Source organism: Bombus terrestris, chromosome 3 (genome assembly GCF_910591885.1).
Source record: "Bombus terrestris chromosome 3, iyBomTerr1.2, whole genome shotgun sequence".
Lineage (NCBI taxonomy): Eukaryota > Metazoa > Arthropoda > Insecta > Hymenoptera > Apidae > Bombus > Bombus terrestris.
The window spans coordinates 9,203,735-9,227,272 of NC_063271.1; the positions used below are offsets into that span (position 1 = coordinate 9,203,735).

Consider the following 23,538-nt stretch of genomic DNA (forward strand, 5'->3'; position numbering starts at 1 on the left):
TTTCCATACTGAATTACTTGGGTTTTAATACTCTGAATCAAAATAACATGAATATCTTCGTGATATTAGATTGTAAATCGATTTTTCAATCCAGCTTCCGAGATTTTAGAAAAATAGGAAGATGAATTATGTAAGTTCTTGCTTTCTTCTTATGATCTCAGATCTTTCGTGAGTCTGAAACGGTAAATAAAAATCGTATAAAAAGAGTAAAGAGAAGATCGAAAGTTTAATGTCTGTGATTGTCTATTTACATGTAAAAGATCGATAACAAGTCAAAATACGTATACGTTGTATATAGACGATTAGCCGATATTTTTTTTTTAATTTTATACGACGTATATGTGAAATAAAACTGAGAAATAAAAAATTTTCTCTGCGTTGTGAAATATAATTTGCGAACGAAGAAATTTGAAAAATCATTTCTATCATCTCTGGTAACATACAACTAACTTCCATTGCATTTTTAACCGTTTATATTCATATCAACATTTCTCATGTTATCATTCGTAATATCAAATTAATTCCATTTTTAATACGTTGATTTTTTATTTTAACCAACATTGTTTCTCTTTTTGTTTTCAGGCATTGAAAACATACGTTTCTGACATTGATGTCAGGTTGTATATGTTGGCAATTTTGATACCTTTAATTTTGGTCAATTGGATCAGAAATCTGAAGTTCCTGGCGCCGTGTTCGACGGTCGCTAATTTCATTACGTTCGTCAGCTTTAGCATAATATTGTACTACATCTTCAGGGAGCCTTTGTCGTTCGAGAATCGAGAAGTGATTGGAAATGTTGAGAATTTCCCTCTTTATTTTGGCACTGTGCTATTCGCCCTCGAAGCTATTGGCGTGGTGAGTATTCGTTCGGTATTTCAATATTTGAAAATTTGGAAATCGAAATTATGAGAAATCCGAAGATCTGAAAATCTCGAGATTCGAAACTAAACAACTTAAAGATTTAAACATTTGGAAATTCGAGAGACCAAGAATTACAAAATTCCAAAGCTTAGAAGTTTAGAGAGTTCGAATATTCGCAGATTTGCAAAACCAGATACTTGAACGTTCGTTGGAATGTAAGTGGAAGTTCGAAAATTCGATAATTTGGAAATTGGAATACTCGAAAATTTAGGAATTCGGACATTTAGATAATTAGAAAATTTTGGAATTGGAGAGTTTACGTATTTGAAAATATGCAAGTTGGAAAACTTGGCAGCTCAGAAATTTGAATACTTAAGAACTCGATACTAGAACATTCCAATATACAGAACTTACAAAATTTCCTTAGCCAGAAGCTAAATTTTCCAAATCTCAAATATTTCCATATCTACAAACGCCTTTAAACTGCAACCACATTGTCGAACCTTCTTCTGTCTTGTTGCAGGTAATGCCATTGGAGAACGAAATGAAGAAGCCAAAGACGTTCATGCGTACGTTCGGCGTCCTAAACATTGGAATGGGCGTTATCGTAGCTCTCTATACAGGACTAGGTTTCTTTGGTTACATTCGTTATGGCAGTGGCATCAAAGGTAGCATCACCTTCAACTTGGACGAACCTTTAGCCCTCGCCAAAAGTGTTCAAATCTTATTGGCTATAGCCATCTTCTTCACTCATCCGATTCAATGCTACGTGGCGATCGATATCATCTGGAAGGATTACCTCGCACCGAATCTTGAGAAGAATTCGCATAAGCTGTTGTGGGAGTACGCCTTGAGGACTTCGCTCGTCCTTTTCACGTGTAAGTGAATGTTTCGAGTCCTTCACTCAACGTGACGTCAATTCGAGCCAGGTCGGACGATGGCCGTTGTTGATATAGTATTCAGTTGCTCATATCGTATATTGCTCAAGTACCAAAACATTTTTCCTTGTACGATAACCGAGCTCAATTCCTTGTAACGTTGACGTCAATGCGTCAATAGCCTTCGTGCGATTAGCCTACGGAAAGGTTTTGAATTGTTTGCTGTAGCGATGAGAATATACTTTCGTAAAGGATTTTTGATTTTTGATAGTGATTAATAGATACATAGTTTCGTTCTGCTTCTGATTGTTTGGTTTGTTAGTACTTGGTTATTATTATATTTATGATTGATTGGTCTTGTTATATTTTGAGTTTTAGTTTGGAATATGATTAAGTGAGAATTTAATTAACTGTAGAGTGAATTGATTACAATTTATTGGAATTGAGGATTAATTAGAATTGGAAATTTAAGTTGGTGTAGTTCTTGAATGTACAGCTTTCTGTAGTTATTCCACGAATTTTCCTTTTAATAATAGAGGAATGTGTTATATTTGATTCTATTTAAATGCTGAATTTGTTCTTCTAATAAGTAAAGAAACATTTCTCTTTGAAGGGAACTTGATTTTTGACCCTAATTTATGTGACGTAGTTTTGCCTCTATCTGTGTAATCTATTGATCATTAACTTTGTTATTTTAGCTGGAAGAATTGATATGGAAGTAATTGATTTTATATCTTTTCCTGGCTTTAATTGTGCAGGCTTACACGCGTTTAATTCAAACTGGTTAAAACTAACTGTTCCACAAATATACATAACTGCTTTAGATTCTCCCTGACCTGTGACTTGGTCTCTTCTAACTCGGAGTAATTATTCCAAAGGCTTAATCGAATCTAAATCTAACTCGCTGAAAGTCTTGTTTGCCTCTTACTTGCTTCTGATAATTCAAATTCCCTGCAGAACAGAGTTTTATTTAGAAACTGAAACGATTAGCTAAATGCAAAACTAAAACTTTATTTGTTATTCTATCTTTACACGATCCGAGTATAGTAAAATTTCCTAACAATTCAATTCTAATAAAAATGAGATCATCAATCTGTTAATTTTACACAATAATTACTCTGACCGAGTACACTAAAACTTTAATCATACTTTATCCCACCCTGTCGTTAACTAACCGATTAGATGTTTCTACAAAATTTTCTAAATAATAAAAATAATGTTATCGACCTCTTAACTTCACAAAACAATTACTCCAATCATATCAATAACTTTAATTATCCCTACTCCCATCGTAATGCTGATTAATCGTCTCTACAAAGTCCTCTAAATGACAAACATAATCTTATCGATCCTCTCACTCCACAAAATAATTAGTCTGATCATATTAAAACTTGGATTACCCCTACTCCCATCGTAATCTTGATTAATCGACTAAAATTGTTCTACAAAATCTTCTGAACGATAAAAATAATCTTATCGATCCTTTCACTCCACAAAATAATTAGTCTGATCATACTAAAACTGTACTCATCCTCTCTCCAATCCTAACTTTATCTAATCGCTTCTCTACAAATTTCCCTAAATAATAAATTGTAAAAGGACATCAAAGTTACAATCCCTTTGTCCATCTCAACTTTGACTAATCACTTGCTACACCTGTACAAATTTTTTCCAAACGATAATAGTAAGAAGAATTAATGCTATAATCTCTTTTCCTTTCGTATATTTCAGTCCTGTTAGCCGTGGCGATTCCGCAACTAGATCTGTTTATATCCCTGTTCGGTGCTCTGTGTCTCTCTGGTTTGGGCCTGGCATTCCCCGCTCTCATTCAAATCTGCACATTCTGGCATGTGCACGACCGCACAGGAAAGGCGATAATGATAGCAAAGAACATGTCGCTGGTACTTTTCGCGGTCCTTGGTCTCATAGTTGGAACCTATACGAGTCTCCGTGACATCATCAAGACCTTCTCTTGAACTGTGCGCCCTGGAAATGGTACAGTAACAGGTCGGTAAGGAGTACATTAGGAAAGAAGAATGAGAAAACGTGGTAGAACGTAGCGGAAGAAGAAAAGAATTAATGGAAGAATCTTTGAAGATAGAGTGACGGGAAAAAAGAAAAGCAAAAACTATGGCCAATGTGATAAGTTAGCTGTTTAATAAAACCAGCGGCTCGATTGGGCTGCGTATAAGATCATCTAATACTAATTTTAAGATCTTCCATTTTGTTGATGGAGAAGATGTATTTTCTGATGTATTTTTTAGAAATATGCGTTGATCGCGTGAATAGAAAATAAGCGAGGAAGATTGAAAAAGGTTGACGCCTGGCGTGTCTGATTTAATGGTACAAGCGTGCTTGAAATGCGGTTTATTATAAAATATGGTTGTGAATGGTATCGCCTGACAAGGAACTGTTTCTCTCTTTTTTTTTTTTTTTTTTTTTTTTTTATCGTTTCCAAGCCGCCGTGTCTTCTCTGACAGCATGGCGGATGGAATTTCAATCGAACAGTGATATTTTGATACTTGGTCGGTTAGATCGCGAGAAAAAATAAAGACGTTTATTTATGAACGTGGAGGCAGATTGAGCTGCATAGTTCGACCTTTAACTATTTAACGTGCATGTAGATTAATCATGACGTGCTGTTCGTAACTTGAAGTAAAACAGAATGATTAATTTTTCGCAATTCTTTTTAACTCTGTTGCAAGTCTTGAATATTTATTTACTGACGAACGAAAGTACAGTGCTGGCCATAAATACTTGGACACTTCAAGATATTAACTAGTTTTACTTTTCGATTATTTTACTTTTAAATCTTACTTACTTCATTTAAATCCATTTTTTTTCAATTAGAATTGCTTTATGCAGCAAAATTCTAAACGAGGTAGGATTTGTTAGAGTCTTATAATAATTGTAACGAGTAGGTGTCTTAATACTTATGCCTGGCAGTGTACGTATATACGTACGATACAAATACATTTTTATACGTATGATGAGCAAAAGTATTGGCACTGACCAGCTTATCTTGTAAGCTTTTGTGAAAAGATTTGTAAAAAAAAAAAAAAAAAAAAAGAAAAAAAATTCACGGAGACATGAGAACAGTTATAAATTTCTGCTACGAGTAACTGTCGTAAAGAACTGAAACCTCTGCTCGATTCAGTCTTTTTATCACTTCTGGATTATGTGCTTGCAGAACGTTATTATTTTCACAAATTTCTGGGATCGATTTTTGTATCAGTTTTACAGTAATTGATGCTTAATGTTTCAATACGAACAGTTTATTTACTATTTTATTATTATTTATTACGTTTATTACACAGCTGTTTAACGATAAGAGACTTGATATATTTAAACTATAGACCTGAAAGTTATTTTACAAAAAAAAAAAAAGAAGGAATCGTAAATTTTACATTACAACAGTAAAAGTGCTTTTATATTTTGTTCGAACTTAATATATTTTGTAACGTTAAAGAAATATTTGATCGGAGATAACGTAAAGAATGCAGCAGGGTTAAGCATAAATCCATCAGCTTGTCGATTGTTGTTCTAAAAGAGAAATTCATAAATAATATTTTCATTGTTACGTCGAATTCAAACGACTGAATAATACATCTTGCGTAAGGTGTGAGGCGTTTGCGCGTTAAGTGGTTAAGAATTATCTGATGATTAACGCGATTATGATCGAGTAAATGTGTTCTAACCGCTATGATTCTCGTCTAAGCTTAAGATTGATAACCGAAAAATGAAATGTGTTCATCGACGATGATGAGATAGCTCCGCTTGAAACATCATTTCATTTTTTATTCGAGAAACATTCATTTCTCTAAAGCAAGCGACTAGCCTTGCTAGCGAAACTCATGTTTTTCTCTTTGTAGAAATATCATTTCGCCATTGATACCGTGTTCTCGACAAAGAAATCACGGTGCAAATTGTTTCTAGGGATAATTGGCAACTAATTAACCGAAACAAGGAATGATATTTCGTTGGATTTTCGATACGGACGATGTATGTAAAATAAAATTTATGAATATCGTGGATTAGATCACGGAATTTGATACAGACGATTTATGTAAGATAAGAAACGAAACAGATGATGATCGCGAAAGAACAAAATCCCTCGGTTTTTAAGTACAACGTAATTATATTATTTATTAATTGTATTAAGGTAAAGTAAATTTAAAACACGTATGTCTTTTTTTTATATTAATAAAGCGGGGCTGTACTTGTTACGCCTTGCTCGATCAATTAATAAATTAATGTCGAAGATTATGATCGATTATTGTGTGGATTATAAAATGGATCCCTTTTTGTTTTTGAAATCTCTATTTTATTGCTGAGAATATTATCAGTTGTAGCCATGAATAAATTTGTTGTGACTAGTTACAAGTTGTGACTGTTTATTTTATGAAAATACACCAACTAAATCCTTAAACTATTTCCAAAGTTCCCATATAAAATCTACAATAAATAGATTACGTATCTACGAATCTAACTCAGCATGTACATACGAGTGCGTATAGCCCAGCTATAGCTTGGAACAACGTAATGAATATTCAAGGATACAAACCATTTCCCCCACCACACACTCACCCTTCAATATACATATTCCTAATTTCAGGAAAAATGACAAATTATTATTTTCGTTACGGTAGTTTCATGTAAAATATTTATTTGCCAAGATTCTTTTAGCGTGACGAACTTTTGTTGATGCAATCCTTTTACCTTAATTTCAAATGAACTTCCCAAGTAGAGACACACAAAACAGAATAAAACTTATACCCCAGTTTTCAGAATATATCAGATGTTTCAAAAAGTAGTACTATTACTGGAAATGAGATAGAACAAAAGTTTTTAACAGAAGCTTCCATTATTCACATAACACGGCTTACCCTACTTTAAATATAGAACTTTATACATTTCTTTTATAAAAGAACTTAGGAACAGGGAAATTTGAAAGATTCTCCTGAAGTATTATTCTACGAATTTCTTTGAAATTTACATGATAAAACCTCTCTATTATTTACACAATAGAACTTACTCTAATTCAAATATAAAAATATGTTAGACGCAGAAAAATTGGACCAAAACTCCGGATCTTTTTAGGTAAAAGATTTCTTCTTTGATCTAAAAGTTGTTACAAAAAGCTTTCTGTAAAAACTTTTACAAAAATATCTCAATAATTTCTATTTCCATCTAACAAACTATTACTTAAAAAACAAAAACAAAAAAAAAACAAAAAAGGATATGATAGAAACTTTCTATTACACCGTATTTACACAAAGTAAAATGATGCAAAGCTGGGCCTTAGAGGGAATCAAAATTGTCCAGGATTATAGGACAGGGTACAGTGGGGAAAGTTGACGGTGGTGGGTTTCAGCGCAGACGCCATGAGATTTTATTCCAGCAAAGGGCGTATGGATCGCTACTGGGGTGGCTGCCCCCACATACCTGCAAGCGAACCTGGTGCGGACAGTTTCTCGTCACACGTGTGCACACGACCCCATGTCGATAAGACATTCGTCCGGATGTGTGCGGTCAGCACACGCATCCTCGTGTTTTACATCGGCGGTTTAGCACGAGGCAACAGTTATTTTCCCTGAAAAAAGACCGTCTAACATAAATTTGGTCAGATTGGTTATTTCAGTGATGAATTCGAAGTTTAAACGTGGATTTGTGTGTGATAATCTGTGAATGACTTTGGATAAATGGTTGAAAGTATCTGAAGTAGAAGCTGGAACTAAGCTAAACCTAATGCAATGCTAATTCACGGTGCATTAAGTTATGGTTATCTGTAATTATTGAATACTTTTGAATTATGGTTGAAGGTATCTGGAATATAAGCCAGAGTTAAGTTAAATTTAATTAGAAGGTAATTTATGGTGCGTCCAATTAAGGTTGAAGCCTGCGTGTGGTAATCATTGGATGATTTTGAATTATAGGACAATTATAGCATCTGGAATATAAGCTAGAATTAAATTGATCCAAAGTTACGTTGTGGAGTGTCAAGAGGAAGTTGGTGCTTGTGCGTGGAAATTATCAATTGTTAATGCAAAGTTAATTCAAATATGAGTGAAATGTAGCTCTTTGAGCGGTAAATTGGATAAGTTAAAATTGAATTTGCTATGTAAAAAGTGCTAAACGCGTTAAGAAGAAAGAGACCTAATTAAAATTTAGTCCTTCGAGTAGCAAAGTTGCAATGGTGAGCCGTTTATTCTTACCGCCATAAAAGTAACGCAGTTGGACTGCGGGGATTAATGGAAAGAGTGTGAACGAGGACATTTTATGAGACGCTGATTGACGTGGTTCGATCGTAACACTTTTCGATTTTAGTTCAATGTTCGGGGGTTGGTAGGTTACGTAACGTGCAGCTATAGAAGGGTCGTCGATGGTGCAGAAGTGATACACTTTCAGCGTAACCCTGAATCCTATTTCTTCTTCTTGGAAATTATAACATCGACTTTCTTTCTTCGTGTGACGAGGGGATGAAAAGTGAGTGTTATTTAAAGATTCTTTTTGTATTGACGCTACTCAACTGCTGGTCTTTGATGCGTGCTTCAATATGTCAGAGATAAGCGACTATAATTTGAGTGATATGATAGAAATAATCAGGTATAGAATAATAATATAATAATAATAATAATATGATCAAGAAAAATAATATGTAATAATAGTCCTATTTTAATAGAATTAATTTTACTAGAAATATTTGTATATTTTTATTAACTGTAAAATAAACGATCTAGAACTCGTAAAAATGATGAAATTGGTAGTTGTTTGTTAGTGAAGGGAATCTTTGTTACTTGTAAATATTAGTTCCTAAATTCTATGATATAATTTTGAAAATATTGCTGAATATCGTAGTATTATTTTGAGGCCTGATCGAAGTACCTTGTTGCTTTTTGGCATCAGCTCTGCTTTACCTTTCTTTGTTAATTTAGCTCTATCAAATTACACGAAACATATGTGACTACCCTTTTAATAAACTTTGTGTTATTTTATTAAAATCACAAGTGACTCATTGTATCTTTTCTATCTATACTATTCCATTAAAGTACATTATTGTTAAAATTGCAATATTATCATTTTTTCTACTTTTTTCTCTTTTGCTGTTTTATCAAATTATTTTCTCTTATATTTTATATCATTTTTCCCCCAAAACACGTAACCAGGAATTACAAACTTTCTCTTTTCTAAAGTACAAATTATATTTAAAGACACGAATAGTCACTTGCCGTTGTAGAATTCACATTTAAATATATTTCATAAAAAGAAACGTTGCTTTCATCAAAATACCAAATATCCATTTAATAAAAACAAAGTTGCTCGATTTCTGCAATTTCTCCTTAATCTTAAGAACTACAAACGAACTAATGATTATTAATAATGCAGAGGAAATCATAGTGGGTCGAGTGACCGAGTAATACCTCAGCATATACGTATACACACCTTCTACGATCAATATATCCCCTTTGAACTCGTAGGCTGATCCGTGCATCATACTGTGCTCAATTTCTTTATCGTTTATCCATGCGAATAACCGCAACGACGGCAAGCTGTCTCGTATCACTATTGTTATCGATCATGGATAAATATCAGAGGCAGCAGCTCTATCAACGAGCTTACTAATAATACTGTATTAATGTTATTCTTGCACTTTGTAAGACAGATATCTTCTGCTTGTGCAAATTCATATCTTTATGAACACAATTTACATTTATAGTTTAATTATGTATTCGTGTTATTTTGATGATCGTTATTAAATATTAATTAGTATCAAAATTGAGTTGTGGGTACTTAAAGTTTGGGTTTATAGGATTTTAAGAAATTTAATGTTTCTTTTTATTCTATGTTTAAATTTATCTCGTAGTTTATATTTTACAATGTAAAGAAGGTCAGGGGTTGAGAACGTAGTTTAGAAGATGATAAACTTGCGTAGGCGTGGAACGTACAATGTAGAAAATTTATCTGGTAATTTATAGTTTGCAATATTTATAATTTATATTTCATTATAATTTAATTATATTTAATTTATACTTAAAGTTTGGGTTTATATGATTTTAAGAAATTTAATGTTTCTTTTTATTCTATGTTTAAATTTATATAGTAATTTATATCTTACAATTTAAAGAAGGTCAGGGGTTGAAAACGTAGTTTAGAAGATGATAAACTTGCGTAGGCGTGGAACCTACAATGTAGAAAATTTATCTGGTAATTTATATTTTACAATTTAAAGAATATCAGGAGTTGAAAACATAGTTTAGAAGATGATAGACTCGCGTAGGCGAGAAACGTACAATGTAGAAAATTAAAAAAATGGTTTGATATGCTTATTAACCTTGATCAATGGTAACCTTTAGTTCTTTTGGCGCTCGTACGACTGTGATCCCCTTTGTGGGTCAATCGATGTGTTCTCCTCCAAACTTGACGCTAATAGGTACATACAATTTATATGATTCAGATGGCCAAATGGGGTCGTTTGGCCTTCTTTTATAGGCATCCTTGAAAATCGAAGAAGAAACCATGTTTGCGTGAGCTATATTACTCCCTGGTGATGTCGGAAAGTGTTCAGGAAAGAAGAATTCAATTTCCAAGACCTAGAAACTTCACCTCACATCAAATTCGAATTTCTAATATCAAGTCAAAACTTCCTCGCAAACGAAATTCCCAAAATCCACTATACGTTTCAGTTTTCCCAAACTTTAACTCTCAAAAATTCTGAGCTTCAATTTTAATTCCAATTACCAATTTCCAAATTCTCTGGGTCTCCAGAATCCCCAAAATTCCCACGCAAACTTCATCTCAATTAACTTCAATTCCTAAACCTTGAAATTCCTTGGATCTCCAAGATCTCCAACATTTCCAAATAAACTTTGCCTCAGTTACAATTGCAATTCTCAGATTTCCAAATTCCTTGGATCTCCAAAATTTCCAAGATCTCCAAAGAAAAAAAAAAAAAAAAGAAGGAAAAGAAGAAAAATCTCACCTCGATTCCAATTCTGATTCCATTTCCCAGAACTCCAAATTCTCTGGATCTCCAGAATCCCCAAAATTTCAAATTCGACACCTTTCTCTCCGGCCTGAGAGCTCTCTGTGCTAGAGCAAATGACAAACTGCTGATCTCTGCTCATCGTGAAACGCGTCTGAAATCCATCTGCTCCCCGTGGTTGCACCGAAGGCGTAGTATCTAACTCTCGTCACGTGACGATGGAGTTCGCTCGCGGTTTGTCGAGTTGGAAATTGAAATGTTCCGCGGTTTAACGCAGCCCAGTCGCTAGACATCCTCTGGACCGTCCACATTAGCGTTAGGAGATCCATCGTGACGAAGAGATCGCGTACACCGTCTGGCGGCTCGATTTTTCGTTTTTCCCCCGCTGCGGATGTGTTTAATCTGGTGAGTCTAGACGAACAGAGTTCTCCGTCATTGTCCACCCTTAACGAACGTGTTCCTTCTTTGCTACGCTAATTTGCTTCTTCTTTGTTAGGTCTTACGAGTACTCGTTTATCCCTTCCCTTTCTTCCTTCGTAGTTTCGGTTAGTCTTCTAGAGTCGTGGTTTGTGTATTACATTTTAGGGATTGTGAAGAGAGATTTTTGCAAGCTTCGTAGCAAGATCGTGGCCTTTGAACAGCGTTGAATTGCGAATTAACGAAGGTTAAGGTTTGGAAATTTAAAAATTAGGATATTTGGAAGTTCGTGAATTTGTAGTTTGGAAATTCGTGAGCTCGCGAGTTTGAAACTTGAGAATTTGAAGATTTGGTATCTGAATGTTTGGGTGCTCGTAAATTGAAAAATTGAAGACTTCCGAACTTGGGAATTTGAAGTTTGTAAATTATGAAGTCGAAAATTCGACAGCTAGCAAATTGGAAATTTCTATATTTGTGAATTCCAAGTTCAAATATTCGGGTTCAAATATTTGTTAATTTAGAAAATTGGAAACTTACAAATTTGAAAATGTCTTAATGTAAATAGAAAAACGAAGAGATATCATTTCTTTATATTTTTTCAACGATTGAAGAATTTTATTAAACACTGAATTCATCATCTAAGAACAAAGCCATTGAATTGCAAACACTGTTTAATTGGATTCTTTCAATAAATTTTGTATGCACTTGTGCGTTAGTCATTGTTTGAAACAATTTTAGAAGACTAGAGTTTTTAATCTCTTGATATGAGATTAAAGGTCGTTGGAATTTTTGTTAATAGAGTTAGGTCTGTTGCTTCATTTCGCTTCTAATATTATAAATTGATCGTATAAAACAAATTGTATAGTAAGAATAGGAATACTGTACAAAGGGTCAGAGGAAAGATTCGCTGATATTAAATTGAATCTTGAATAGAACAGTGTATCGATAGCATCGTACAATGACAGAGAATTAGTAGAGTGAAATACATGTACGAATATAGACTGTGTTAGCACCCTAATAAAAACGCTATAAGCCGTAATTGATTGGTGAAATACGAACTTGTATCAAGTTAAGTTAAGCTAAACTCTCTTTCTTCTCTTTTTCTTTTTATAACTTGTTATATAGAAAAAAAAATATATATATACACACACATATGTATATATATATATTACAATTTACTGTGAACAAATAAAAAATGAGTATGAATTCTATACTTTTAGAATCTTCCTTCCAGCGTTCAATTTTTATTTTAATTTAATACGAAAATTATGAAAAATGAAGAGCGTAAATTCATATATTGATATTAATTGTAAAATTAAATTTCTTTGTAATTTCTTGCAATCTTCTATTTTCTATATGCTCATTCCGTTTCAATGAAGTCGTCAATTTTTATAAATTTGTTATTTTAATTTATTGCTCATAGATAAAAGATAAGACAGAATCGTAAATATAATATTTGTTGTAAATTCTGAATAATTTTCAGAGTCGTTCTTTCAAATATGGCTTTCATGTGAATACTCGTGATTTTAACCGTGATACGATTATTCTAATCGATTATTCTAATCGATTATTTTGTGAAAGATAATCGGTCGTCGATATGATGACGCCAATTGGAATAGACAAATGGTTAAACTATTGCATAACGGTCGTCTCTCTCAGTCTCTCCTTGTCTCCCCCCACCCCCTGTCTCCTCGATTGTAATATCCTTACTTTATTACATTTAGGACGAAGAACAGGAGTCGATTGATAATAGAGAAATCTTGTTCCGGATTTAAGTTAATTATTTGGATGGAGCAAAATGTTGAAGAAACAATTAAATTATTCGTGTAATTTCCTACTTCCATTTACTTTCAACAAAATATTCAACATACAGTATTATTCAACTCACAATTATTTATCATAGGACGAAGAACAGGAGTCGATTAATAATAGAGAAATCTTATTCTAGATTTAAGTTAATTATTAATTTCTTTGGATGTAACAAAATGTTGAAGAAACAATTAAATTATTCGTGTAATTTCCTACTTCCATTTACTTTCAACCAAGTATTCAACATACAGTATTATTCAACTCACAATTATTTATCATTACATTTAGGACAAAGAACAGGGGTCGATTAAGAATAGGGGAATCTTATTCCGGATTTAAGTTAATTATTTGGATGTAACAAAATGTTGAAGAAACAATTAAATTATTCGTGTAATTTCCTACTTCCATTTATTCTCGACAAAATATTCAACATACAGTATTATTCAACTCACAATTATTAACCATCGTAATTATCTAATAATGATTTCAACTATCGTATCGCATGCACTTCTGGTTATATAGATGTCAATAATTGTAAACTATATATCGTTATTTATATAAAATACAATAGATGAGAATATTTATATCAAATCAAAAGATATTGAATTTGCACAATAAAAATTTTTCTACAAAATTCTTCTCGTACCTGTATATTCTTCCGAAATTAATAGAAATTTTCTGTATCGCTCAAGGTATCTAAATTAAAACTTCATAGACCAATTTCTCTATGCGAAAACGAATATGATAAAATATCGCTCGGTCAAATATACTTAAACGAGCACGAAGCTTGTCAAAATTTCCAACCGAGTTAGAAAAACCGGAAGCGGAACGAAAGGAAAAATTATAATACGACTTTGGAAGTGTGTCCTTACAAAGGAATTGGTTGAACAATAATTTCAGAAGCAAATTATCTAATAACAATGCGTTTTTGTCTAATAACAATGATTGTGGAATTTTCACGTAATAATTATCGGATGGCAGGTGGTTCGGTTATCAGGTGGTACAACTCTTGAGTTCTAAAATTAGCTAACGCGTAAATATATTCCCAGTGACATTGTTTCGGTGCCGAGCGTTCATGAGCCGGTTGACGTGTTCCCCTAATGTACTCTGAGGAAGTAAGAATTAGGAGATCGATTACTATACTTAAGCCGCGTCGAACGCAGTGCGACGCGAGGGCGTCGCTCAAGTAGTCAAAGGTGACGCCATTTTCTATCTCTTCCTCTACCGAAATTTGCAAATCGAAACTTTCTTTCCCAAACGCTGTAATCTGTGAAACATTGAATTATAATATTACTATAATATATTATTTTTGCATTTATCTACTTATAATATATTATAGTTATGTTCTTCTTTCTTTTATAAACTTGGTATTGCGTAATGTTCTCTGCAATACAATGAAGAGAAACAGATGTGGTTTTATTTAAAAAGCTCATAGTTACGCGATGACTACGATTCAGTATGAAAACAAACTAATTTAATTCAATATTATAATTACTATGCAACAGATATGATAGAAATATGAAAAAGAAACCACCCGAAAATAAAATTTCTCGTTCGTGGTGTGTATTTCACTTTTGAAACTATTTAGACCATGACATAGATATTTTTTATGTTATAAAAACAATGACGGTATTTAGGTGGCCTCTTTTAGCTGAGGCAGTTCGCATAATATACGAAATGTTTGGCACGTGTATCATTCGCTCGATATATAGAAGCAATGTTTCTTTTTTCAATAAAATGTCAATGTTTCTTTGACAAAAGATAGATTGTAATATCTGCAAGTGAGAGACATCGATACATAAGTACAAGTGTATAAAGTATGTAACAATGTAGCTTAGATGTATTTTCAAGATTCTTAGTTGTATTATTTGTCGTGCATACGGTGCATATTGAGCTTGGTCGACAGCTTTGTTTGATATATGGCAGCAAATGGTTAACAATCATAATAGTTATAATAAGGTGTGTATCTTTATAAAAAGGAAGATATTCTTTCCTGTTCTATTTATTTTATCCCCAAAGATCGGTCAATACTTTCTGGCATTGAATTACGTATGACGTTTTTAGCATGGACAAATATTTGAGCCAAAGTATACTGTTCGAAATACGCACTTCGAGAACCAAGATTCTAGAGAACGAAATAAATCTTGACCTACATCTTAGGTGAAAGAAATGATCTATCTTTTTTTCTGTACGAATGTAAGAAAGTAAGTGGTTCGAGCGAGTGGTATTATTTATTTTCCTAGTTTGAGCTGTGAGCGCCACGATGAAAGTTAGCTCGCGAAGTACACGCAGCAAATTGAGAATATTAAACGAGAAAGAAAGAAAATACAGGGTGTGCCATAACACGTGGAACCTGCTTCAGAAGTAAACACGAGACACAAGAACAATGAAAATGTTCGCGCGAATATGTGCCCCGTCTGACCTTGTTCCAAACTTTTAGCCATCTTTGTGTTTCAACAATCCTCAATTGCTTACCTTTATGAGAGGCCCTCGAAATGGCCTTCCTCGGCTTTGTATCATTTGACATGCGCCTGGAAATTTTGAAAGTCAAGCATTTGTGCATTTGTTTCAACACAAACGTGGCTCTAACTTTGAAACAAAGTTAAATAGGGCACACGTTCGTGTGAACGTTTCTGTGAGCGACGAATGTATAATGAGCGCACGAGTTTTTATTAGTTCGAGTAATCTGTGCAACAACGATTGACTGTGGATGAATTGTACGTAGATGTGATCTTTTTCGTAAGGAGGAAGTTCGAGATTTGAAACCCGAGGAAGTTTAATTGCGCTTAATGCGAACACTCGACGTAATTGCAAGGAATTGGGCATGAATAAATTATGGGGATATTTGCATGAGTTTTGAGCGATACTTAGATCGTTACAACGGCAGCAAGAATATTGTATCGTTTTGAATACTTTGTTACAGTAATGGCCGTTTAAATTACAATTTCCAATTAGAGGCAGAATCAACTCGTTGTTGGTAACAAATTACTGAATCTACGATTGAATAGTAAACTTGTTACTTGCAACTTTATTAATTTACTTCAGGGGAATTTAATTATTGTGTATGAAAAGATTGTAATAAGTAAACTTGTAATCGAATTCATAACGTCATTTAGTTCTAACAAGTTTCACGTTTTATAGGAGAAGTCAGCGACAAGGAAGCAAGGAAGTCAGTAAACATAGACGACAGAATTTTTTAAGAAAGAAGCAACCTTATTTCCGGCGTAACAGGTGAGCGCGATCAAGTTCACAATTTGGTACTAATTACTGTGATAGAGAAAATATTCTTACTTTATTTTTGTATTTTCTATACAAAAATTCCGGTTTCATATTTACATACCTGGTATATTATATTATTCGTTCATTTATTGTAAGAAATTATGATAAGTAGAGTAGGAATCTTTATGTATTTTTCGAAAACTTAAATGTAGAATTAGAAACACTCAAAATAACTACAGCACATAGTGTATTATACCTTTTATTGCTTTTTCGTAAAAATAACGTTCATAAAAAGAAGAACTTGCAAAAATATTCACAGTTTAGTAATTGCACTCTGAAGTTCAGCCTATTAGATTCTAAATATAATTAATTAGCACATAAAATATTACACGTAATAGGAAACTATTGAACTTTCATAGTATCGAACTTAATTTTCTGAAAAATGGAGCATCAAATGACAAAATTCTATTTCACGATTACGATTTAATTTTTCATGCGAAATCGCCTTTTTTAAAATATTACTAATTATGCGATTGCTAATTACGAGCTGTTACGTGATATACGTTTCTAGCTTAGTTTAATTCATCGGAATATTTTTCGATATGGACATTCAAAGATCAACTATATATATATACTACATATATATTTTATTAATTTTTGCCTACTGGTTGCAAAATGAGGTTGATTGACGTACATTTCTCATTCACACTCCCATCCAACCTGAATACAGACTAGCGTTCAAAGCTTAACTATTAATAGTCCTGGGTCTTCTGAAAATTTATTTCACCGTTCTGTTTTACAATTTTGACTTAATTCTTCACGTAGAATCATCCTTGTTAAAATTACTGCTAATTATATAGTGCTATTTATGGCACGTATATACATCGTTCCTAGCTTAGTTCATTGGAAGTTTTTCGGTATGAACGTTCAAAGGTTGAGTATTAATGGTCGGAACACAATGTCAATGACCAAATGAAATTGTTAACCAGCCGGTCGTGGCTGCAACATCGGGCTAAACGCCGCTTTGTACGCGATAATAAGCACCACTGACACAGATAAATGAGCGCCGAATTTAACTTGTCGCATTGAACCAGGCTATGTCAACGATTCGTTCCGCGTGTGAAGCCGGTGTAAGTAAAGCTGCGTTGCTTATGCATTTTATTGGTTTTAATCAACGTTTTAAGTAATAGGAATGCATAAATTGATAATAAAATAATAATTATAAATTTAGAGATATAAAATTTCTATCACATTCTTATGGAATTATAGAAGTCGTAACGGGGTTGAAATTTCTTATTGCTTATTTTGTACAATTGTAATTTATTATAGTTCTTATTAACACATGTTCGCAATTTCGTAGGTTTTAATTTATTAAGCATTCGAAAGTAAAAGTATTATTGATTTAGTAGGAATTTCAAACCGAGGATTTTTAATTTATTAAGAATCTAATTATATATTTACTGAGAAAATTTCGTCATAATAAAATAGACGAATTATCACAGATTTGTATAGTTTTAATAGATTTTCTGACGTCTTAGTATCAATCAAGATATACATATTAACAAGAGCTTTCAATCTTTTAACAAACTCGGTTTGTAAAGCAATCAGTCGATTGTTCAACAATTTGTAGAAATCGAAATGTTTCTATTTACTGTCGTTAGATGATCATTTCAAATGAGCTGATTATTGCTAGAATTTTAGCTAAGTATCAAAGATATAGAAATTGTTAAACGACATGCTCCATTCTGCGTAACAAGAGGATTAAATGCGATATTTAAATAAATTAAATTCAACTCGATTGGAAAGTCTATCTCACATACCGATCGCTCTTTATGCAGGTAGTTGGAATTAGAGCCGTAGATTTGATAGTTGATGTAACTAATTTGGCAGTTCTACTAGTTTCTGGTCTGATTAGTTTGAATATTTCTGACGTTGAAAAGTTACATAAATTTTTCAGACGAAGGTGGCCGATAGTAATTACAATTTTTCTAAAAAAGCAGATGATAAAAATTAAACTAAAGTCAGTCAAACTAGAAGAAAATTTAATAACTATGAAAGGAGTTACTACGTTTGAATTTTCAAGTCTCAATTTTATTTCCTTTCAACGAAGAAAATTCTACTATAAAATTCAAATGAGAAATCGCATATATTTAAGATTCTTTCATATTTTCCTCCGACTTAAGAGACTCTTTAACGATTGTATCGGATACAATCCGAGGGACGACCGTTCATTCTGATTTTAACACGCCATTGTGTTTCCACGATTGATCATTATTCAATCAAAGGGAAATCGTGCACCGGTTCAAGCATTCTAGCCTCTATTCTGTACGCTTCATACGATAATTAGATAATGATTTCCTTATTTCTGCATGTTTTCGCGTTTCGAAGAATCAGTTCAGCGTTACGACGACACAGACTCTGCTTGCACGAATCTAATTGCTTTGATTTTACAATATTTTCAAGCTTTTTCAATTGAACACCTTCGAACATATCCTTCAAATCTTTATATGTAATGTATAGAACAAAAATATATAAAATTTCCTATGTAATATGTAAAACATATGTAACATAATTTAATTGTTCTTGAGCTATGCTATCGTTTTCAATAAAAATGTCCTATTTAGCATTTCTTCGTATTTTTCAAGACGCGTTTAAATATTAAAAGTTGCTAGTGTTTCCTATCTGTCTTTTAAATAAAATTATATCATTGTTTATTTTCATATAAATTTTATTTCTAATTTAGAAACCAGTTCGATTAATGTAAATTGACGTAAACCCATACAAGTTTTTCTTTTCCCTTTTAAGTAACGTTAAATTACACGAAATAATGGGTAAATATTTTAAATTCAACGCAGAAGAATATTTTATTGCGATAGATGTCAGTGATACAGCAGACAGGAGGGTTAAATTAACGCAAGATTACGATAAATTATTTACAACAAGTGAAACAGAAAGTGTATGTTCTTCAAATTGTAAATGATTATCAGCGATGGTTTTCTTATTAATTATAAAAAGGAAACTTTAATCTGGAAGTGACGTTTATAAACAGACAAAATTAAAAATAAAGGATTAATTTATTTTCCATTAAACCATCTTCTTTTCTATTACACGTTATTTATCAGATATCATCGGAATAGTTTGCAAGAATTGTGCAGTTTCGTGATTCTTCAAGAAATTTCCTGAATCTTTAAAAAATAATCCTTTGACCAAAAACGTGATTAAGGTACATTTGAATTTTCAAAATTTATACAATTTCTTCCACATCTTCTTCCCACTTCTTTTCTTCTTTTTTTTGAGAAACGTTCGTTGCACGAAGAAAAGCAATAGAAGATAAAAGCTGTTTCTTGTCCAGATCTACAACTTTTGTCCGACGTGTTTTTTGACATGATCGATAACTTAGAAGATACTCGAACGAAATCGACTTTATGTGCATTTAAATAACTGTTTCTAATGTTCATGGGACCAGGGCACGATGGGTTGTCGCGAAAGAAACATTGAGAAAAGATTTTCATCCAATGTAAATAAGAGCCATCCTCTGTAAGCTGTACACATCGAAAAATTCTGTGCAATCGCGTAGAAAACCTTTTGATATTGGTCTGAGACGACGTTCGTGCCGAACGTGGATCAATTGTCCGCGTAGCAAACGGCGAAGTGAGAACGCGCGGTTGCTATATAACCTTCAGTAAGTTAACTACACATTTGACCTCAATGCAATAATTAAGAGCAATCAGTTCGCGAAAGAATGTGCTAAAGCTACGCGCATCGTCCGCGGATCCGAACAGATTCGCGATGATGAATTGCCATTTTTATCGCATGTAAATATGTACGTCGTCTTGTTCCATATCGGCAAATTGATTAGGAGCTTTAGTGCAGCAGATCTGGGTCGTACCTTTTATCCTGACGCGTTTCATGTATCATTTTCCGTGAACAGGATGCTGATCCTGTATCTTATCGTTTATTTGTTGCGTATCAAAATTTGATACAAAGATTCACGTAACAAGAAAGAAGTATTATACGGTGTATAATTTAATAATAGAAATAAAAAAAATTAATGAAACTATAATGAAATCAGCATGAATCGCAAAATACTTCGGCATTAAAATTTCAAAAATTTCAGAAACTGAAGTTAACGGCTCGTATGAAAATACTATTATTATTGATACAATATACGACGATAAGTAGAAATAACAAAATGTAGACAAACACACAATCATAACATATAAATGATTTGTTTATACGTAATCATTAACGACGATCATGCTTCGTGGAATTTCTATTTCGTCATTTATTAACAACAACCTACTTAAGGGGATAAAATACAGGATACTCTTTATCCAAATTAGCTCAGCTAAATATCGTATCGGTCCTTTAGAATTTACCATCATCTATGCCATTTTTGAGCAATGAACGAACTTATAAAGTTTCATTATACATATACATATACTTGAAAGTGTTTTGTATAATGTATACATACAAAATTTCTAAAAGAAAAATAGAGAAACTTCTCAAGTCAATGTGTCCAGAAATAACCAACTGACCTTTACAGATTGTAGCTTTTAATTCTGATAACTATCGTTTCTTTTCATCTATTTCTATATACATTTGATTTAATAAAATTTTCCGTGATTTTTCTGTGAAAAATTTAGAAGCGGCACGAGAGACTAATCGACAAAGAGAAAATGGAGAACGCAAAGGAGGAGACGATAAACATGCAGCTGATCGGTTCCGAGAGTCCGTACAAGTACGTCTGATTCTACTTCAAAGTTTCTGTACCAAAAACCTAGAAGAATTTATTCCAATTGACAATAATATGTATTGCAAAAGTGCATGATATTTTCACGTTATTCAGTGTCTCTTCTCTATTCCTTTTAATTCAATTGTGTGCTATGAAAACAGTATTTAAAATTCACGATATGTAACGTTTGAAAATTCGATAAATAAAAGTACGGGGACGTGGATTGCATTTGCGAATTGATACGGTTGCAGAGTTAATAATGAAATCGCCGGAAGTGGTATAAATGCATCGGAAGTCCCAATATCGCCGACCACAAGCCCAGAAGATTACGACCCTCACAAACATCGAAATAGGCCAAATCCGACATCGTGAGTATTTCAAATATTTGCCAATAGTTTTATCAAATGTCTACTTTGTACAGAAATTTCGAGGAAGATACACCTTTTTATTCCAAACACAATTCCCAAACATTTCAGAACAAAATAGACTACCTTATATTTCGTATATGTATCAATGATTTAGTCATAATTTAGTATCTTTAAATATTCATAATATGCGACCTTCTCATATCGTATCAAACACATTCAAACCTGATTCAACATTGTCAAGCACACTACTAAGTGAAAATTCCAACAAATTCCATCTCTTTCAAGTTAATAACCACTTACATTTACCACTTAGTTTTTCCAAAATTAACTTTTAACGAGGTAACCTGCCTGTCTTCAAAACAAAAAATACACCCTTTCCATCTTAAATTTATTTCAACACAGACTTCAAGCAAGTGACAACTCAAATTCAAATAATTCACAATTCATATTTGGTGATGCATTGGTTCGGTTAGATTTGTTTGACGATGTTGAATTAATTTGACAATTTTTGTCCTAAAAAAAAACCAAATACAAAATTGGTAATATCGCATCCTTTGGATTCTTTTTTAAATTTTTAGGAACGCGGAGACTTTGATACATTTATTAAAAGGAAGCCTGGGCACCGGAATACTCGCGATGCCAAACGCGTTCTGCAACAGCGGCCTCGTGACTGGTGTTATATCCACAGTGATCATAGGGGTGTTGTGCACTTATTGTTTGCACGTACTAGTGAAAGCTCAGTACAGACTGTGTAAACGGTTAAGAGTTCCTATATTGAGTTATCCACTGAGTATGAAGCACGCTCTAGACCAAGGGCCTTGGTGTGTCCGATGGTTCGCACCCTACGCGCCGTAAGTACCCACATTAGTTTCACTCACGTGTGCAGACACTCATACATATACTCATTCACTCATATACATAAGGCATAGTTATCATTTACGAATCTTCTTCATCATCTAACTTCTAACCTTTCAAAATTTCGTTTGTCAGCGTTGGAGTTGCCAATTGACGAATAAAGTACGCAACTTATACCAAAGAAATCGAAACGAAAAATATACAATGGGGGGTAAATGTATAGGTATATGGGAATAAATATATAAATGAGAAGAACAGTTTTTTAACATAGGAAATATCATTTGTGTGTTTCGAAAAATGCACCGAAAATGTTGGAAATTTTTATGAAAAAGCAAAAACCGATTATTTTGTTCCAGTCTTTATAGCGTTAAGAAATAAGTTTCCATTCGATGCGACAAATTTTTAGCCGGTTCCATAGAGATGAGAATTGATATTCGCTTAGGTTGCTGAATGAATTAATACGAGGTGTGGATTCTCATTTACGATCCACTGATTGCTACAGATTAACATTTCAATTGGAAAATGTCATTGGTTTCATGTTTTTGGTATTTGCATTTGTTAATCGAATTTAGGATAACAAAACGGATTAATTGTTTCAAGAATTTTCTAAGGGTAGTTACCCGGTATAATTCTTCGAAAATTGTGAAGATTCTTTTTGGCCGGCTCAACAAAATTGTGTTTCGAAATAGGAAAGAGAATTTGATACGAGTCTCGTGGTCCGACGCGTAGTTTTTGTCTGATCATAACCGATCGATTCTACTTGCTGCGTATTCCGTGCAGTTTCAGGGAACCTCGAACGATTGAATAATAATTATAAATCAAAGGAATTTATTGCAGTATTGACGTATTTTGGAAAAGACAACTCTGCAAACTGTACTTTTCTTTGTGTGTCTAACGACCGAACAGGTAAAATTTAAATTTATCAAAAATCAATTTAAAAGATTTCTCGAAGTAAATAACGAACATTGTTTCATTTTACAATATATATATATATATTCTTTATTTTTTTAAATGTATTATGTGTACAAACAAGAAAGGAGATTGTTTTACAAAAGACTTCGAATAGGGTAATTCCATGCTTCAGGAATTTAAAATTCCTTTCTCGCTCGCATGCAAAATTAATTCTTTCCATTTTTCATATAATGATCGACATCTCTATAATACACACTATAATTTCAGTGAATTCGTACTAATATTATTATAATATACTGATATTATATACAGATATCCCCCGCATAAAACACGGTATTCTAACAACACGAACTCGTTTTCTAACACGGTTTAAGAATCGGCGAAATTGTATAAAAGGGAACGTAATGAAAATTTTGTCACATGTTTCTTAATCGAGCAATCGTGGTGTATTGTCTGAGATTTTTGTACGGAATTTCTGAACATTGAAATTTTTTATCAATT

The 23,538-nt window shown here is 33.0% G+C and overlaps 2 protein-coding genes and 1 long non-coding RNA gene across 7 annotated transcripts in view; 2 read left to right on the top strand and 1 right to left on the bottom strand.

Annotated features, from left to right (window-relative positions):
- LOC100644921 (proton-coupled amino acid transporter-like protein CG1139) overlaps nucleotides 1-6,119 on the top strand; it is a 40,752-nt gene extending 34,633 nt beyond the window's left edge. The window contains exons 6-8 of the mRNA XM_003394492.4: nucleotides 583-855; nucleotides 1,385-1,739; nucleotides 3,471-6,119. Of these exons, the coding sequence (XP_003394540.1) occupies nucleotides 583-855; nucleotides 1,385-1,739; nucleotides 3,471-3,715 (873 nt within the window). The 3' untranslated portion in view covers nucleotides 3,716-6,119. The remainder of the gene's footprint in view (nucleotides 1-582; nucleotides 856-1,384; nucleotides 1,740-3,470) is intronic.
- On the bottom strand, nucleotides 1-10,877 carry LOC110120315. 2 transcript variants are annotated; one of them, XR_007223495.1, is made up of 5 exons: nucleotides 10,720-10,876; nucleotides 7,185-7,332; nucleotides 1,276-3,725; nucleotides 252-922; nucleotides 1-174 (listed from the first exon to the last, which is right to left on the bottom strand). It is a non-coding gene; the product is annotated as an uncharacterized LOC110120315 (long non-coding RNA). The 2 variants fall into 2 exon arrangements; XR_007223494.1 differs by having other exon boundaries at nucleotides 252-3,725; nucleotides 10,720-10,877.
- Nucleotides 7,332-23,538, top strand: part of LOC100642954 (proton-coupled amino acid transporter-like protein CG1139) — a 26,633-nt gene continuing 10,426 nt past the window's right edge. The window contains exons 1-5 of one of the 4 annotated variants that reach the window (XM_048404524.1): nucleotides 7,332-8,225; nucleotides 16,090-16,179; nucleotides 20,814-20,908; nucleotides 21,154-21,270; nucleotides 21,849-22,121. In XM_048404524.1, the coding sequence (XP_048260481.1) occupies nucleotides 20,847-20,908; nucleotides 21,154-21,270; nucleotides 21,849-22,121 (452 nt within the window). In that variant the 5' untranslated portion in view covers nucleotides 7,332-8,225; nucleotides 16,090-16,179; nucleotides 20,814-20,846. Of the gene's footprint in view, nucleotides 8,226-10,984; nucleotides 11,128-11,361; nucleotides 11,387-16,089; nucleotides 16,180-20,813; nucleotides 20,909-21,153; nucleotides 21,271-21,848; nucleotides 22,122-23,538 lie in introns of those variants that run through there. The other 3 variants (XM_048404526.1, XM_048404523.1, XM_048404525.1) reach the window with 3 other exon arrangements.